This window comes from Melospiza melodia, chromosome 1 (assembly GCF_035770615.1).
Source record: "Melospiza melodia melodia isolate bMelMel2 chromosome 1, bMelMel2.pri, whole genome shotgun sequence".
NCBI classification, from domain to species: Eukaryota; Metazoa; Chordata; class Aves; order Passeriformes; family Passerellidae; genus Melospiza; species Melospiza melodia.
The window spans coordinates 100,001,661-100,020,470 of NC_086194.1; the positions used below are offsets into that span (position 1 = coordinate 100,001,661).

General features: G+C 37.9%; 1 protein-coding gene across 2 annotated transcripts in view; it reads right to left on the reverse strand.

Moving 5' to 3' along the window:
* Window positions 1–18,810, reverse strand: part of TRIO (trio Rho guanine nucleotide exchange factor) — a 245,030-nt gene that overhangs the window by 149,797 nt on the left and 76,423 nt on the right. For both annotated transcript variants that reach the window (XM_063162709.1, XM_063162720.1), the window contains exons 4-8: window positions 17,158–17,350; window positions 16,006–16,518; window positions 12,805–12,927; window positions 4,632–4,823; window positions 1,249–1,380 (exon numbers count right to left, since the gene is read on the reverse strand). In XM_063162709.1, coding sequence (XP_063018779.1) covers window positions 1,249–1,380; window positions 4,632–4,823; window positions 12,805–12,927; window positions 16,006–16,518; window positions 17,158–17,350 — 1,153 coding nt within the window. The remainder of the gene's footprint in view (window positions 1–1,248; window positions 1,381–4,631; window positions 4,824–12,804; window positions 12,928–16,005; window positions 16,519–17,157; window positions 17,351–18,810) is intronic.

Sequence of the window (18,810 nt, forward strand, 5' to 3'; positions counted from 1 at the left end):
TTGGCCATCTAACTCAAGGTCACAAAGTTTATGCAGGCCCTAAGTTGGCAGGTATTCAAAAAACCCGGTTTTGATACACTACCAATAGGACAGATGATCAGCACTAAACTTACCCTTCCTTACTGCTAAATGAAATGTGACTTGACTTAGGATTCAGTTTCCTATAATAAAGTTGGTTCATCAGAAAGTAGTTTTAACTTTAATGTAATGTATAAATCACAACCATTAATTAAAACCCACATAACTTCCTTTTAAAGACAGGTGCAAGCTGTGGCCTAAGCTATCCTGTATCCACTGATCATTTTTACCATGATTTAACCAAACACGGAATTTCAGTACAGAACTCCTGTATTTAATCCAGAACAACATCAGTCCAATTGAAAAGCAAAAACAGTTTTACCCAACAATGAGAACAACCCTGACAGAAGGAGGAAAGACAAGTAAAATAGGATATGCAGAAAACACCTGTTAGCTAATAATAGTGAATACCACTTTGATTTCCGCTAAGTTATGCACAACAGAAAACTCCAAATTTGAAAGAAAGCAAATGGATAGTTGAGTCATCATTTTATAAATCACCTTCAGAATAAGCATTTATTTTATCTTATATTTTATCCTAAGTTGTAAATACAACTACTAGAAATAGTGACAATAGTGTGTGCTGAGTCCAAGATTAGAGCACCAGCACAGGATATGCTAATCTTACAAATGCTGACTACACAGGCATCCTTAGCTCATTTAAGTGTCTGTGAGGTTGATGAGACTAAGTGCATTACCTGCTGGCTTCTCAAGTAACATCCTTTGGTAGTTAAGGTTTTTTGGTGAGGCAATTTCAGAGATGGATTTTCAAAATACACTTAGAGAAATCCATGCCAACAGAATACCTTCCCAAAGAATGCCCAGCTAACTTCCCTTGAAGTAAATGCCTAAACAATAGTATCCCACTGCTATTAAAAGGCAGTAACATGAAAATGCAAATTAAAACATATTTAGTACTTTAGCGCTCCAAGGGTTGTTTGTACCATGTACCACACATGGTTAATTCTATCCTTTTAATTTCTTTCCCAAGGTTACAGGGAGGACTTTAACACTTCACTTTTGAACAACAATAGCAAAATCCAATATATAAAATTTAAAAAGAAGTTCAGCGCTCGAGTTTCCAACTAACTCCTAATGCAACAAGTGCTGAATCATGATCCAAACTTAACACGACACAATTTTATCTAAGGAAACAAACAAAACACTGACCTCAGAGTAAGCCAAAGTAATGTGCTCATATATCCCTTGATGATGATGGATAGCATCTTCTAAATCTTGCAGCTCTGAGGGAAGCTCCACCTCACCACAGGCTTTACACCATGAGTCCACATTGCTCATGTACTGCAACGAAGAGACATTCGGCTTTGATTTCGGGTTCTACCATGAAGTACACACATGATGGTGACATACAAAAGTACATTCATCTGCATGACACACACTGAAAAGGCCTCTTTTAAGCAAAAAGTCTTTACAGTATTTCTCTCCTAAAGAACCAGAAATTTATATCAGAATAGAAAGAAACATTCAAGTCTGACTATACTTGTGCTTTTAGGTATCTGAAAATTGTGTTTTTAGGTATCTGAAACTCATTGAGCTGTTAGGAGACAGGCAGGCTTAGCTGGATGTTGTCAGTCTTCAGAACCAATTTAACTGTTGGCAATATTGATGCTTCAAGTTCACTCTTGCTCCTTTTCTTGACTTTGCAGCTAAGAAGTTTCCTTCATCCTGCACCTAGCACTTAAAAAACACAAAAGCCAACTAAGGTCTTGTTTACACAAGGAAGTAAAAGATGCTACTACTTTCAAGTCCAGACCCTTGGTTTTTACCCATCAGCTCCCTGTGCAGACACTCATGGTATCATGAGGTTTATCACCTCACCTCTTTTTAATCTTCAGAGAAAACCATGTTACTTTGCACATGCACACAAAGAATTACTGGTGAACCATTCACTGAAACACTCCATCTTTTGCTGGAAAGAGGTTATCAAGGAAGCAAAGCAGTGTCAGGGCACAGCGAATTCACACCTCAGTCCCCAAAGAACTAACTTCTACGTGCAGAGAAGCACTAAATCCATTTGGCAAGCTACTACAGCAGCCAGCATGTAAGGGATTTACAACTTAAGTGGAGGTCTCTTAGGACTAGCATTGAACTTTGAGCACACAGCTATATCAGCATAGTTGCTTGAGTCAAGCCTTTCAGGGGAAATTGAGGATACTGCAACAGAAATCTCTTCTGCAGGCAATTTAACTTATCTCTGAAGCTAAGCTGTCTTGATAAACAAGAAACTGCCATCACAGCTATATGCAAACCAGAAGTTCTGCCAATTTACTTCTTCGCTGCTAGGGGGCATGAATTTTATACCCCTGTTATGCTAGGAAGACAAAGAGGAAAAACAATCTGTTTTACCAGGAGTTTTCATGTGTTGAACCTAGTACAGCCAAGCACATGTGAGCTCTGTAAAGTAAATTTCCTCTATTCGTATCAAGTTTGAGACTCAAAAGTTATGAGACCAAGCCTTTTATTTCATCATACATATCTTAATTCTTGGAGCACAAGTAGTCTTTTGAGGAAAAGCTAATTAATAGATCACTTCTGGTACTATTCTATTGTTTGACAGCTGGGCAGAAGGGTGGTGGAGTACATAGCTCTAAAATACTTCTTTAATTCTCACTAAGGGTCAGTTTAAAGAATCCCTAAGGTTAAGCACTGAATATTAACAGAAGCTCCATGTGCACCAGTGAGCAGGCCCTGATAGCTGGTACAGCCTTCACTGCGCCTGACAGGAGGCAGTGACCCTTACCTGTCACTTGCAAGAGAAAACATGCATTCAAGAAGGGTGTGTTTTTTTCTTGGGCTGCCTACATTTTAATCTTTTTATGTAGGTCAAGCGTCACCAGTCTCTAAAGGGGTCATTCCTCACATTCCAAACCCTCTATCCTTGAACTTGCTCTCCAGTGTTAATGAAACAGCTAATATATCACAGGCAGGTATCTTACAAATCAACTAGGGCAATCCATCGCAGCTCATCATAAAATGAAAACTGCAAGGAGGAGCAGTTAAAAGTACATTAATCCCAGCAGATGCTGCACTATTTTCTCTCATTTTTATCTTTCCTTCTGTTCACACTTATATTCAGTAGTAAAGAAGGTAACACTGACCCTTGCTATAGTTGCCCAGCACACAATCACACAAAAAACTTAATCCCTTGACTTCTGATTAGCATAATTTATTATTTTTGTTATGAAAAATGACCACATTTGAGTCAAGGTATACCTACCTGTTCAAATTTCATTCACCTCTCTCCTACAAGTATAGCTCAAAGGCTTAAATGCAAACCCAAATGACCCAAGTAATTAGAAAAGCATCAACCTTGACAAGGTACTGAACTGTGTCTATCAAAAGCTGACTGCCGACTTTTCTAGCAGAAGACAATTGTTTAATCTCATTTTTATATAGCTTTTCTGTAAAACCAGCTGAAAGGACCTGTTACAGTGACATCATTTTATTATACTAGTCTGTTTAAGGACATTAAGCCAATGCCACCACTAACATAATGAAAGTTTGCATCTTAATACACTCCATTTCTAATGTCTAGATATTTATCAAGTTAAATATCCATGTAGCAGAAATCAGGGAAAAATATCTTAATATCAACTGTATCACCTCTGTTTCTGAAGTTTCCAGCACCCAAATGCTTCCTTCATTCATTCCAAGTTAAAGTTATATGACACATGAGACCTTTCCTTGGATATAATTTAGCAAGGCAAAATGAAAGAAAAGTATCTACATACAGCAAATCAGCCATCCCCATCCAAGAGCCTCTGCTCTCTGAACACACCAGGGATGCCCAGAGCAGACACACTATAAGATCAGCAGGTGACTCAACTGCACACACACAGCAACTCCTTCAGAACTGAATTCCCCTGAGGGCAAAACATGCTTTTGCCATTAAGATTATTAACTTGGGGATATTTATTCCTATTTCCCTTACATATACCTCTTCTCTGGCAGTTACACATGGTTAATGACTTAATTAAAATAATTGGTATAGGCCTAAAGCTAAAATGTTTTTTTAGCATAGTAAGAATCTCCTATGGAATACTAAGTAAACATCTCCCACCACAATTTCAGATTCAGAAGGCAGTTAATTAACTTCTCAACTTTCAGGCCACTTCAACTTATGCTTTCTAGAAGCCATTATCATGAGTTAAATCTTGACACTCAAGGACTGATGGGAGTTGAGTGGTGAGGACAGTAGAAGAAGTGACAGCTTCTAGATGTAGAAAAGGCATTATATAGATACTTAAAAGCCTTATATACTTAAGCATTTCAGTCCACCTCATTTTTATTCATATAGCTAGCTAATTTGTTTGTTTTATCTTGCACTGATGTAGGCAAAGCTGTGGAAAATTTAAGGCCAATGGGCTAAACTGAGGAGAACAAAGTTTTGTTTGAGTATTGAAATTGGCAGAAAAAAATATTCGGGCTTGTCAACCTTTTCAATCACTTTTTCCACTTTTGTCCAAAGCAAAAGCAAAGTGCACAACTCCCCATTCCAGCACATAACCTTGATGCCCTCTCCATTTACTAACCTGTTCAGCTTTTTGATGGAAGATGGAGGACATGTCCAGTAACGTGCTACGTTCTTCCAAGGCTGCAGCAAATGCCTTCCATTCCTGTTCCAGCTGACTGGCAATCTGTTTGATTTGCTGTGAAGCGTAATGCCCAGACTCGATCAGGCGGCTTGCTACTGACATGATGCGGCTTATGTTTACATACACATTCTGTGGAGAAGAAGGGGAAAATCAGTGCAAGTCAGCAGACTAATTAAATACAGAAGCATATTCCTAAGAAGTTCTACTTTATTACAGTACTGATCAGTAGTCTGGTTTTATTTGGCAAGCTTATGCATGCCAAACTTTGGCATCTAGGTGTATAATGTAGCAGCCTATCCATAACTGACAAGTGAGAATCATGACTTTAAATAATCAGTCTAAAACTCATGTTAACAATCAGCTTAAGCCAATTTATATTACATGAAGACACATTATTACAATAAAGAGGAAGAAATAACCATATTTTACAACAACCTGAATAAAAATGTTTACAGACATTCAAGTCAACAAGATAGTCAGACACACATAATATAGGAAAATTGAAGTATCATTGCTAAGTTCTTGATCCATCCACAATATGCAAGTGTGCAACATCTGTGAACCTTTACATCAACTTCAAAAGTAACTTTTAAAGAAACAAAATAAAGAATTCTGAGCTACAAGAAGTTTAACAGTTTTACATTTTGTTTGCTTGCTGCTATACTGCCTTAGAGCTAGCATTTAAAATTAGACAAAGACCAAGGTGAGAAGTATTCTCCAGCATACTGGCATAAATCATTGATGGCTCTTAGGCAATCTAATTTTCAATCAAGAGTTTCTGATTCCCGTGAAGTAAAACAAGATTGAAAGTTTTTGCCACCAAAAACTTTCTGAGTAACTCTTTCAGAGCTACGTGCGTGTAACACGGAGTTGACGCTTTCTTCAAATTGGGCAGACTCCCATGCATCTAGAATGAAGTTGCTAGAATCACAGGATTGTTGAGGTTGGAGATTACCTAGTCCAACCACCAGACATTGAGCAAGTCAGGTGGAACCATGACCTGCTGGCATCCAGCCATTGCCCAGAGCTTGACACTGACTGGCTGGAGCAAGTGTTACAGCTCCTCCAGGCTTCACTGTCCAGACCCATCTGAGTGGCAATTAGGACAGGTCCCTACTGATTGTAAACTGTATGCATGTATGCAAGCAGGAGCACACCTGACACAGCCTACAGCTCAGGCTGGTCTGCTCAGTAAACTAGCACAACAGTTGTTTGTCTTTCCTTTCTGCACAATACTACCTCTTACTTTTTTACATTATCCCACACATCTATGTTCTACTTTTTAAGCACAGCCAAACAACTGTACAGACTACAAATCTGCTATTTCCAATAAATTTTAAAAGACTGGAGAGCATTTAGGCCTATTAAAAGTGTATGTAGCATAAATGCAAGACTGCTAAACAAATACAGAAAGCCCTTAGATGGTCTTTACAGTTGTGAGAAGAAACAAGTGCCAAAACAGAAAAGAATAAAGGCTATAGTAGACTGCCATTTGAACTCTTTCTGTAACATAATAAAGCAGTGTTGGAAATTCTGAAACAGCAGTTAAAAATGAACACAGCACTATAAACATGAAGAAAAACAAATTGAATCTGAGCTGTGGTTAACATGCATTCATTTTCCCATGGCAATCAGGCTTCACACGTCTGGACGAATACAGCCTATAGCAGCATGAATATGAATTAAAATGCTGACAGTTGAATGCTTTCCAAGCTATGTACACCACATTCCTTGCCTCAAAACAAACAAACAAAAAAAAACCAAAAAACAACTTACAATAATCTAAACCTTTTACCTCACTACATGATATATCTACCAAAGTTTTGTGTCAGTATTTTAGAATGAAATGACCCAAATGAAATAGATTTAGTTAAGGAGGAAAAGAATCTCTAATTGCAACTCACTACAATCAGACTGTCTTTAATTGACCCTTGAAGGTCAAAAAGTTTTGTTCCATTTCCTACAAGGACAGGCAATTCCAGTGTCATTATTATAAGACAACTGCATATTTTGCACACTGCTTGAGAGATAAGAAACAGTTACAAGTGAGCTGTTGCTCATTTACCAGAGACTGGTATCTTATTTATTGTATGCATTTACAACCTGGTTTTAGTTAAGGAAGCAACAGCTTGGATGCAATAACTGATATAGTCTTCTTTAGTGGCCTCATTTACACCACCTGCAGCTTCTACATGTGTATCAACTGTCTCAAAGGTGAAGGGCAATGCGATATTGCATTTCTTTAATTGTGATACACACAATTATTGTAACAAGACTTAAAAGGTAACAATTTAAGTCACTGCATAATAAAGTGTTTAGTTAGGATACAAGCGTACTTAGCATGATTGTCTTCTCTAAAATGCTTTTTAGCCAGAAGCAGAAAGGACACCTTACGATATCTGGAAAGTTCCTCATTGCAGATTTCCCCTCTTAAGAGAGTATACAAATAAAAAAAAGGCATTGCTCAGCAAAGCAATATAGATTAGTTGCCTAACTGTGCTGTGTTATTCTTTGGCGCATGCCTGAAAGGCAAACACAGGAAAAATAAAGGTGACGGCCTATCAGCTAACTGAACTTATGCCACGCTCACACAAAATAAAGCTGGCAGGTGACCTGAAGGTTCCATTTTATTTCCTGATTTTCCCAGATCCATTTAGAAAATGTTTGTTAAGCTCCAAGATTTCCAACAGCAGTTTTCTGACACAGAGGCTATAATGCATTCAGTTTTAAATGCAATCAAACTCACTGACATGGTCCATAAGCATCATAACTGGCACCTCTATATAGACTGTAGTGAGCTTGAACTATTTTACTGTGATATCATGAATTTAACAATGGCATTTTCAAATCATCTGCCACCTCACAAACAAATAAATGACCACCAAAACATGGCGTAGTATTAATGTATGAATTAACACCTGTTTTAATGATTTACATGTTTTCCAACATTTCTTCTAGTATCATTTTTGAAGCAAGAGGAAAACTGTCAGTTTGGGAATACAAATTTCAACAATGAGGGATGCGGGACAACTAAGGTAAAACCTGATCTATTCCCTTGAAAAAATATAAACTTGGCAACATCCAAGCTGCAATTAAGGAAAGTGTTTAATGTGTTCTTCAACTACAAGGATCCTTTAAATATTCACAGGTAACCATTTAAACACTGCTATCAGCACTGGAACACATACAATATAATTTCACTCCAATTTTCTTCAAATATCCAATTTCTTTCCTACTTTTTCACAGTGGACCTGAGGAATCTTACTGCAATACTGTATAGTCCAACACCAGCATTACTTTCCTCCCTTCTTTACTTTTCACTCACATTTACTTAATCATAGTAAATGCCCATGCCTTCAAACTCTCCCTACAGCCACACCACTTTCATCTGTGTGTTTCCCATTACAACACTAAGTATGGGGCTCTGAACTGGACCAAGCTTTCTAGTAGGACCAACTGAATCAGAGCATTTTCTTTACAAATCTGAAGTTCAGCCACCCTAATAAGTACCAAGAGTGAAATAAGATTTTCTTTTCAGTAACACCACTGTCTGTTCCCTTAGTTTGTGATTCATTAACATGAAAGTACTTGTTGCTGTATTAACACCTCAGTAACTGACTGCTTTTTAAAATCTGTTTACTTGCTTCTTCCCTCTTAAGGATTGCACAGTTAGCCTGTTCTATTTAGTCTTGCTGACTTTGGAGTGCTCCTCAGAAGCTGAAAATAGCCTGAACTCATTTTACCTTTTCAGTCTATTCTCAGGCTGGTGCCATCCAGACATTGTGTCTAAGCATTAACTGTTCAGGCACCATAAAGATTCTCTTAGAGATGTACACCTGTGGTCTTGCTGTCATTTGCCCAAATCCTGAGAACCAAGGGCAGTCTAGAATTCACATGGTGCTCTAGTCTATCTCAAGACACAAATCTGTATGGTTAAATAAAACCACATATTTAAAGTAAAAAGAATCTCAGGGGTGAAATATGTCAGCTGTACAAAGGAGGAGGAAACAATTACACTACCTCTAAGCTAAGGTGAGTTTACCTCACCTGACTTTCTTCATGTTTTCATTTGTACCAGTCCCTGTGGCTGGATTTGAGCAAGACATCTTTTTAACTCTGCAAACCTAGCGATATTCAATTGTTGTGCTCGCACTTTTATTTTAACATCCCAAAGCCCTCACCAGTGCTCATCTCTGACACTCTCTTTTTGGATAGCATTCAGGATTTGATTACTACCTTGATAAAACGTTTTAGTGTATGCAAACAGCCTGTTCTGAGAACATTAATCAACTTCGCAATACGCCTATAATTGAGATAGGAGTTTTTGGATTATAGTTAATAAATGTAACTTCTACTCATATCCTATCAATGCTGAGACAAGAAGCAGTCATGGCACATCCTTTAATAGTAGCATGTGTCAGCTTTCTCCAAACAAAGTTTCATTTAGCCTGCATCACTCTTCAAGCATTTTAACCCTCCTCAGTGCAAGGAGAGGCACAGTTAAACTGTAATGAAAGCAAGGCCATCTAATCTAGCAAAAAGAGCACAAAATGTTCAAGCAGACAACATCCTCCTCCTTACCCATATTTCACATGACTTCTTGTCTTTCTTGTTTCTTAGCAGATGTAGAGAAAATGGCAGGAAAAAGAGTGGACAGACACATAATCAGTCTTTTCCACTCTTCCATGCAAGACAGACTAATCATATCATCATGGGCACTTTAGTCTTGCCGTTTAAAAACTCAATACATAATTTTTGTGCTTCTAACTACTATGATGCTGTATTTGAAAGTTTCTCCCTTAAAAGGTACTAAAAACTTGTTTTGAGAAGTGAAGCATCGGTTTAGTCACCCAAATAGGAACGTCAAGCTGAAACTGAGTATTGCTTAACTCAAATAAATCTCAGGAATTGACAACAGCAATTTACTGTTGCTGAAAGCAGACCTTTAAAATTGTACTGAAAATCCATCCTCATTTTCAGAGAGCAGAATCACTGAAATTTTGTTTCTTGCTACAGTTACGGAACATGGGATCTACTTGCCCTATAAAGAGACAGCCTTGACTTTTATCAGTGCACAGCTTCTCAAATTCAGTAACAGGAAGTCACATATCTATCCTTCCTACATGGGAATTATCCTTCAGTCATTAGCTCCTTTAGCCATATAAACCTGTGTGTTAATCCATAGCAACCATATATATGTCCCTCTTTAATGCCCAGCACTACACCTATCCAGATTTTCTCTGGGACAGATTTATTGCAGTGAGAAGCAGTCTGTATATTAGCTTAAGACTTGCATGAACTTATTCCTGCTACCTTGAAAAAGTGCAACCACATGAAATACATAAGATTCCTAGATATACCATTTGCTAATGAAACTGGTGAAAGCAAAGTTAAATCTCCTCCCCGGATGTATTCTTTACCTTTTTGTTTTATAGCATTTGGTTTACACTTCCAACTATTTTGTGTTTTTACTGAAAACCAACATTCTAAAAATGGCACAAAGCCATTCCAATAATTTTTTTTAAAAATTCAGCAAATCCTCTTTGTCCTTGATGTCACTAACTCTTGTTCATGACAGGAAATAAGTAGCTTTCACAATGGTTTACATCCAGGTGGCTTGCTTCAGACTGGAAGACCAGATCAAAATTTTGGCATCTCACCCAAAGGTTGTCACTCTTTCTCAGCCAAGTTTGGCATAAGCAGCTGCAGAAGTTGCCCTCCACCTCTTGGAAACAAACTACTGCTTGCGGAGGAAGGGGACATGAGAGACCCAGCTATTGACAGAGGGTAGCACCTGCTGTGGAGGGGAGCGTGTGCCCTGCAACAACAACATGTTGGGAAAAGCAGCTGCAACATCAATTATCAGAGTTAAACTATGAGCAAGTACAAGCAGTTGCATTTAGTTGCTTGGGGAGCATTTATCCTTCAAACAGTTCTTCCCTACCTCAAGTGAGCCTAAGAAAATTGACTAGAAAGCAAGATCTATTAAGGTCCAATTAGGGACACAATGGAAAGCCTTAAAAAATCTCCTGCAATAAATAAACCTTATACATAGTTGTCTTTCTCCCTCCCTCTATTCCATCCCAGTGGTGTTAGAGTACTCACACAAGACACCTTAAATCCACTTTGATTACTGAGTTACACTGACAGGAAGAGCAAACAAACAGCAACTTGTTAAGCATAGAGCATATGTGGTGAGTGGTCAGGGAGAAGAAGCTGAACATGGTTGCAGGAGTTAAGACTGCCCCACATTTTTACAGCTGAAAGCTAATGAAAAATAAGGCCTGCCAAAATTCAATCAGTTCACGTCATTTTTTATGTCACATTCAGTTTAATCTTTGCCCTTAATCTATATGAAAGGCTTTTGCCATTTAACCAAATAAAACACAGATAATCTGAGTGCTGCTTAAATCAAAACCAGGGACCAATCACACTGAATTTACATTTTCTTATTCCATGGCAGAGAACCCCTGCTGGGAGGGTTATGCTACAGAAAAAAAATGCAGCTTATTTTTACCCCTTCAAATGTTCAGATAGCTTAATTTACCCCAAATTTAAGCTGCTCCTTTTAAGTTTTAAGAAAACATTTTTCAGGCTGAGAAAAAATCCCCTGTAATTAATGCATTTGACAACTAAAGACAAAGGAGAGATTAACAGGAAAAGACTAATAGCAAACACAGAGCAGGAAGGATTATGCTGCATCGCTCAAGTGCTTCCTACTGTTGATAGCATCTGAACAGTCTAAAAGAAGGAAAAATAATAAAGTCACCCAGTTTGAAGAAAAGACTACAACAGTGACTAATATGAGCACAGGCTTACAGAAGAATTTAACCTCTAGAATGCAACCCCAGGAATTGTGTGGAAGGCCACTCAAAATTAGCAAGTTCCAAAAGTCATCTCATGTCAATGACACCTACTGTCATCCTTTGTTTCTTTCTGCTCTACTTCATATGCAGAGCAGTGAAGAACAACAACAAGGTGCTCCATAAGGCAGCAATTCCCCATGCTGTGAACCAAACCTAATGGTCAAAACCATATATGATGTTACATAACTTAACTGCCAAGTTCACCAGCATTTGCTTTACTTTTTCCAGAAAGCTCATATTGGTTTTAATTCTTTTAAACTTCTGGAAACAGACCTGAGCTGCAAAAGAATAAATAGTGTCTGTTCTAATAGTGTCTCCTATTCTTACCTCCAGCTACACAATACACAAGAGCTACCTTACTAGTCCTTCCAATACTTCTTGAAGACACATAACCTAGGTAAGTTTATTTTGCCACTTTCTTGTTCTACAGAAAAATCCTCTTGCAAGAGTTCATTATTTCAACCATACTTTAATTCAATTCCCATCCTTGGACTGCCAAGAATGTTAATTTGTAACAAGACTGGTAGTGTTCTTCCTTCATTGATCTAACAAACAGGAACTGGACTTAGGCCCAGACTCGCAAGGTTATTTAAACACCTACAATGTGTTAAGGATCTAAAATGTACTTCAGAATTTTGTTCCCATGTTCAAACAACATTCATGAAACTGAAAGGAAATAGCTTTCACTCATTGCCCGTTAAAATCCATTTTTTTTATAATCTACTGATCTTATTTGAGCAAAAAAAATTGTCTTGGCTCTACTCTGCTGTGCCGAAAATGAGAAATATCTTCTTGAAACCATGGAGAATTATTACACCAGGCTCAGTTACTTCTGAGAACTTTTTGCCTGAGTTGAAATCTCTTCAGAAGATCCTGAGAGCTACTTCTTTCAGAATGGAGAGCTAAAATCTGCATTACACATGATTCTCTGAAATTCTGTACAAGACCCAAGGTAGTACTCAAAGACACATCCCAGGTTCTAGAAGCTTGAACACATATATTTGAGAGGTGCTGAGGTCATGTTGAACACTGCCATTTGTCAAAAGAAATGTCTGTTGCTTTATCACAGTTCCTCTGTACCTGACCACCTTTTATTTTCCTCCACTGTGTTGTATAACCTCACTGCTCCAAACCAAATTTCCACTACTTGTGAAGAAGGGACTATCTGTGTTTATGCACTTACAAATTCTACCTTAACAGAGAACAAACAGCCAGCACATCTGTGCACAGAGGCCTGCTCTTACCATGCAGTTCATGGCAAAGTGATTGTGCTGTGTCTGAAGTTCCATGGCGTGGGGGTGACTGGTTCCAATCTCTGTGTAGCTGTTCAGGAACAGACCTTTGTTGTGTGTGATCCAGTCAAACATCTACACAAAAATATTAAGGAAAGAAGAAAGTTTAATAATTTGTTATGGCAGAAATCATGGACAAGTAATGTAAGATACTTATGAACACAGAATAGAGTCTAAGGCCATGAAAATTAACCCTGATGCTCTTTCCACGTTGTAATTTACTGTCAATTTTAACTCAATCGTTGCTGAAACCTGTCTTTTTGGATCAAACAGCTGAGGCTCTTATTGTTATCATTACTACAGGTGTTTACCTCAACAAGCTACTGTAATGCCATAATCACAAACTTCATTGTTACAAAGAAGTCATAGTAAACAAACAGACTTGGAGCACAGCCCTGAGTTGCCAAGCTTATACATTCTCTAGTGTCAGCACTTATTGACATCAGCAGCTTAGCAGTTTAGAATGAAAATGGCAACTCATGGAAATTAAATATAAATTCTTTCATGCTGATCAAGTACTTCAGCAGCTAGTTTAATATTTTTAGTTCATAAGTTTACAGCAGATTTGAAAACAAATATTCTATTTCTAGATTAATTATTAAAAGTATATGTGAGCACAGAGTTACCTTCCTCCAGAAAAATTTAAGAAAAATCTTTAAATATGCTTGTTTTTAAAACGAAAAAAAGGAATATTTTAATATTAAAAAAAAAATTTAGGAGGGACCTTATATGACAATGGCCATCAATGAAAGCACACAGGTATGTTAACAGTGGCACTGGAAGACAAAATTTTCAAATACCAAGCAACGCAGCAAAGAGCTGTTTAACACCCCACCTGCTTACAATGGTCTTGAAATCTTTGCTATATCTCAGCAAAAGAGACACACCACCTGCTCTCTGGATAAGCTGAAATAGATTGTCCAGGAAAAAACAGCAGCAGTAAGTAGGAAGTACCCATTTAAAGATCTTTCCTATGCTGGCTAACAGAACAATATTATCGAGTCCAGTATTTGTCCCAAGTCCATGAATAACCAAATTATAAGCAGACCACAATATGGTAAGAACTGTAAACCAAACTTTTGAAGTTTAGTAACTGAGACAGTTGATCACATACTCCTAAAATTTGAAGCTTCTCACCTAGAACTCAGTGAAAATGAGTTAGAACATTATTCAAAACAGACACTGGTAGTGCTTGTGACCATCCTCCTCTAGGTCACTTGAATTTGATGCCTTCAGATGCATAAAGGGGCAAATTCAATCAGATTCCCTCCCACCTTGTCACTTTTTTGCCTTTTCTTCTTCTGAACCAGTCCAAAATTCTTGCACTCAACTGAGCAAGTCCTCCAAAAGGAACATGTTTATTTCTCCCCATGACAGAAAAAGGGTATTCCCTTTTTCTTCCCAACAAAGATCCCATCCTTTCCCACATTTCAGTAAAATACAGGCACACACTGATAAAAACATCATGAGCTGTGAAATCTAATCTGACACAAGCAGTAAAAATACAGTCTGCAAGTAGATTAAGGCAAGGGTCTAAATCCAAAAGTGAGTTGTGATACTACACAAACCTTCTTTTTAACTGGCTAATGAGAAAAAAACTGTCCCAGGTATAATAGCTGCTGTCAACCTCACTTTGAGGTGCCTAATATTTCCCTTTAGAAAGAAAGATGTGTTCATTTTCTATAGACTCATTCCTGGAATCAGAAACATAGAAAACACTGATATGAGCTTATGCAACCACATGGCAGGACAGAGGTCAATCCTACAGGCTCAAGTATTTCACAAGAAGTTGGTTAAAGCCCAAGTTATGTCATCAATTTGATAAAATAGGAGAAAATTAACAAAATGTATTTTCATGGTGCTCACATGGTACTAAAAGATATGCTATCATGCAGGAAAATTAATGCTGTAATGAAGTGGCTGCAAGGTTGATAAAATGCATTTGGGTCTGAAAGAGCAACACTGGAGCAACAGCTTGCATTATTTTCTAAATCATTTTAGAAATATATGATAATTTAATCTTTTTTCCAACTCTCTACATGTCCCTACTATTTTCAGCTACACTATCCAGAAAACATTTGCTTTAAATGGTACTTTAAAAAAATTATTTATTTTTTAAACACAGCGGAAAACATTACAATAGTGTAAAGAAAGTCCCTGAGTTGAAATGATGAGGGTAAGGGAAAGTACGGGTGAAGAATACAAATAAAGAAGCAAGAAGAAGTTAAGTTTTTATATGTTTGTTCTGCTTTTACTCTTCCTCATGCATCTGCTAGTGACAGCTGCTGGAGAGCAGAACACTGGTTTAACATGGACTGTTGGTCTCACGCAGTTCAGGCAATCTTATGTAAAAACATTCAAGAAATCTGAGTACTTTAAGCTCCGAGAAAAAACATACTTACCACTTGACTGCATAGTCTAGTTACTACTACTCCCAGAGAAAAAATCCCCACCCTTCCTTAAAGCTATTTGTTCCATGGTAACAAGTCAATAATAAGAGATTGCAAAACCATTCTACATGAAAATAGATCTAATTTGAGCTCATCTAAAAGTGATCTCCCTGCCATACTTCCTCTTCAAATTCCATGACAATCAAGGGCTTTCTCATCTGAAGGGACTGGTTGGCCTGAAACATTCTGAAATCACTCAGTTCCCTGTTAATGACATATGCACTGTCAGAAGAGATACATCAGTTTTTAGCCTGGGACTTCAAACCCTGCATCAATGAAGCAGTTCCCCATGTCAGCCTCTTCAGGCTTTGTTGACTGCCTGTCACTCACTTCCCAAAGATCACTCAAAAGAAGACCAATGTAGTCTGTAGTCATCTGTATTTATAAAGTATACAGCATTCTTCTTGACTTGATGCATATAAAAGCATCTGTCTGGAAAAAATGTTTAACAAAATAAGCACTTTGAAGTCATTAGCAGGTACAATTTTCTTTGGTAAGAGCTTCCTTACAGCTTAGAAGTACTATCCCATGCCCCTTACTCCAGAAGACCCTGAGTGCCCCTCAAATCAAGAAGTCCCTTACTTCTCATTAAAAGGCTAGTGATTAACTTCAAAGACAAAAATTACTATTTTCAATTACCCTTGGTACTTCTTTCAAGTCTGCCAAGTGTTGGCCATTTATAGTCTCCTTGCCCAATCCTTACCTTTTCAGCATCCTGCTCAAACAGCCTGAGCTGAAAGCATTGGTCCAATTTCAATTTCCGCACATGCCACATCTGATGCAGATGCTGCCGTGTTGAGTGCAGCCTGTCCAGCATGGTGGACACTTTGGGTAAAAGATTCTGTAAGTCTGCATTCCCTGACCCAGAGTTCTTTTTGGGAAAGCTATCACTGCTCTGTATCCTCTGGAGCAGCTTTTGTCCTTCCACATCAAGGTCCTCGATAGGGGCCTTAATGACCTTCTTTTTTAATTGTGAATGCTCCTCTATCATGTTGCGAGCACCTTCCAGGTCCTGAGGCATTTCCTTTTTTGACAATATATCTTGCAGTTCCTCCAGTCTGGACAGCATATGGGTTGCATTGCTAATGTAGTCCTCAAAGGCAACTCTGATTTCTATCCACTCCTCATGGTTGTACTCCAAACAGCCATCAAATTCTGGGGTTAGCTGAGAAGGATCAACTACTTTGGTAAGGCCTTCCAGAGACACCATATTTGTCTAAAAAATAAAAATGGAAAGAAAAAAAAAATGCTGTTACTGAAATGAATTTCAAATTTCCTTTCAAATTTTTGCTTTTCTTTTTGTAAGAGTTGATAATTTTGCTCATGAAGTCCACACAACAACTTTTCTCACACATTTCAAGTATCAATTCAGATCAGCAGAAGACAGGAAGTCTTGCAGATATTTTCCCACATTTCTTTCTTACCTCACTACATTTAAGAACAAAACAGCAATCACTCTTTCAATTACTGTTTTAAGTTTTGACTTTGTGTATTGCAAAGCTGCAGAAGGATAAGAGCAAGGCTCATTCAGCTGACTTCCTCTGGATTCTGGAGATAGCAATAATACCATAATGCAAACTAAGATAACTAAGAGACAAAAACTAAGTTTTTTCCATTAAGGGAGGAAAACCTAATTCAATCTTTCTTGAGCTTACAAAAAGAATATAAACAACAACATACACAATTACCTAGCCTAAGTACACGAAGAAAACCACACTTCTTCTAGCACTGGTCTAAAGTTCCTCTTCTTCCAGCCAGAATATAATTTATCTGAGAGTTTTCAAGGTCTGATCATTAGTGAGAACATTTAAAACCACAAAATAAATATAAATTTGTATACCATAGGGGAAATTACCTCAAACTCAAACTTCGAGCTGCCAAAGTTAGTCCTCTGTTTCTGCCAGAAATTGTCTGGCTTGATTATCAGTGCAACATGAATACAACATGGAAAGGATTCCTGTAAAATCTTCAGCAGAGGCTTTATGGAGTCCCACTTGGACCCACGCATATCTACAATGACGGTGAATCCTCGTTTACACACTTCCTCACTGCAGAAAACAGAAGGAAAGGTTATCAAGCAAGTGTTCCAATTTCCAACACAACACTCAACTGCATCACACTGTCTAATGAATGTGGTCTCCTCAGGGCCTCACTGCTGACAAGCTGACCATATACAGCAGATCTCACAAACCTCTCAAGACGTTTCTTCCACTCCCATGCCAAACTCCTTGTGGGGAGAGCTTTATATCTGTTGCTGATTTGATATTCTGCCATTATCTTCACTTTCATTTTCACTGTTTATATTCATGATGATTCATCGTCCAGTCTTGTTTCTCCTTCACCTTACACAGTAAACCTACTGTTTCCTAAAGCAGCAAAATCTACTACATTTTAACTTTACTCTTCAGAACACACATCCACTTATTTGACTGATGATAATATTCATGTCTTTCTAATGATTGAGGGGATCCTCTAAAAAGACAGAAGATGGCAAATTGTTCTTACCTACCACTTCACAACTTTTGCAAACTGTCTCATATTTTGAACCATTTTATCTGAGAGTTGTTAAGAGTCTGTAGAGGAAAAGACACCCATTTATTGACAACTTCTTTTGTAACAGGATTGATTTGTGAATAGTTAAAGGACAACACAGTATTTTATGGTTAGGAAGAAAACCACATCAATCCGTTTCTACAAAATTTGAGCTCAATTTTGCTGTCCAAAAGTTGACAGACCTTACACTCAAATTCTCCAGCACTCCCTCTGAGAATGGAAAATTTAATTTCTTTTCATCAATATCTTCCGTACATTTAGTTCTTGCTACTGATCAAAAGTGACAATCACCACCACCACCAAACTCTGATTTTTCTTCCAGCAGAATTTGCTACGTGACCTTGTAGTATCACCATAGGAAGGAAAACATTTCAAAACCAATGCATCATACCCAACAGACTACCAAAAAAGGACCAAATGTCCATTGTTTGAGTATGAGTCAAGTTCAGGGATGTGACTAATTCAAATGCCATTCCAGAGTTCATGTGGTGAGGTTTTTGGAGTGTCCAAGAGTCAGGGAAGCTTCACTGGCCTATTTTACTCAGTCTTACTGGCCACAGTGCAGAAAGATGGATTATGACTGCCATAGGAGATCTGGAAAAAGTGATAATATGGGCTCCTCAGAAGCAGAAGGATTTTTAAACTTTGAAAAGCTTAAAGCTATGGAAAAGAAGAGAGAATAAACATCCCACAACATTTAAAAAAATGAGTTTATCATGATAAATGCTGGCTCTCCCACCTGCCCATAGGAATGCCAAAAATGGCAATGGCAGAAGCAAAATACATTAGCAGTAACTAGCTTGGCATGCATGTAGGCTACAACATACAATTTTCTGACCATGGTGAAAATGTTTTCTAAAATCATCACAGAATTCAAGGAAAAAAATAACTGCTGTCTTAAAGATAGACCCATCACTGAAAGGCCAAATGGCAGCAGGAGTGCTGCTCAGCCCAT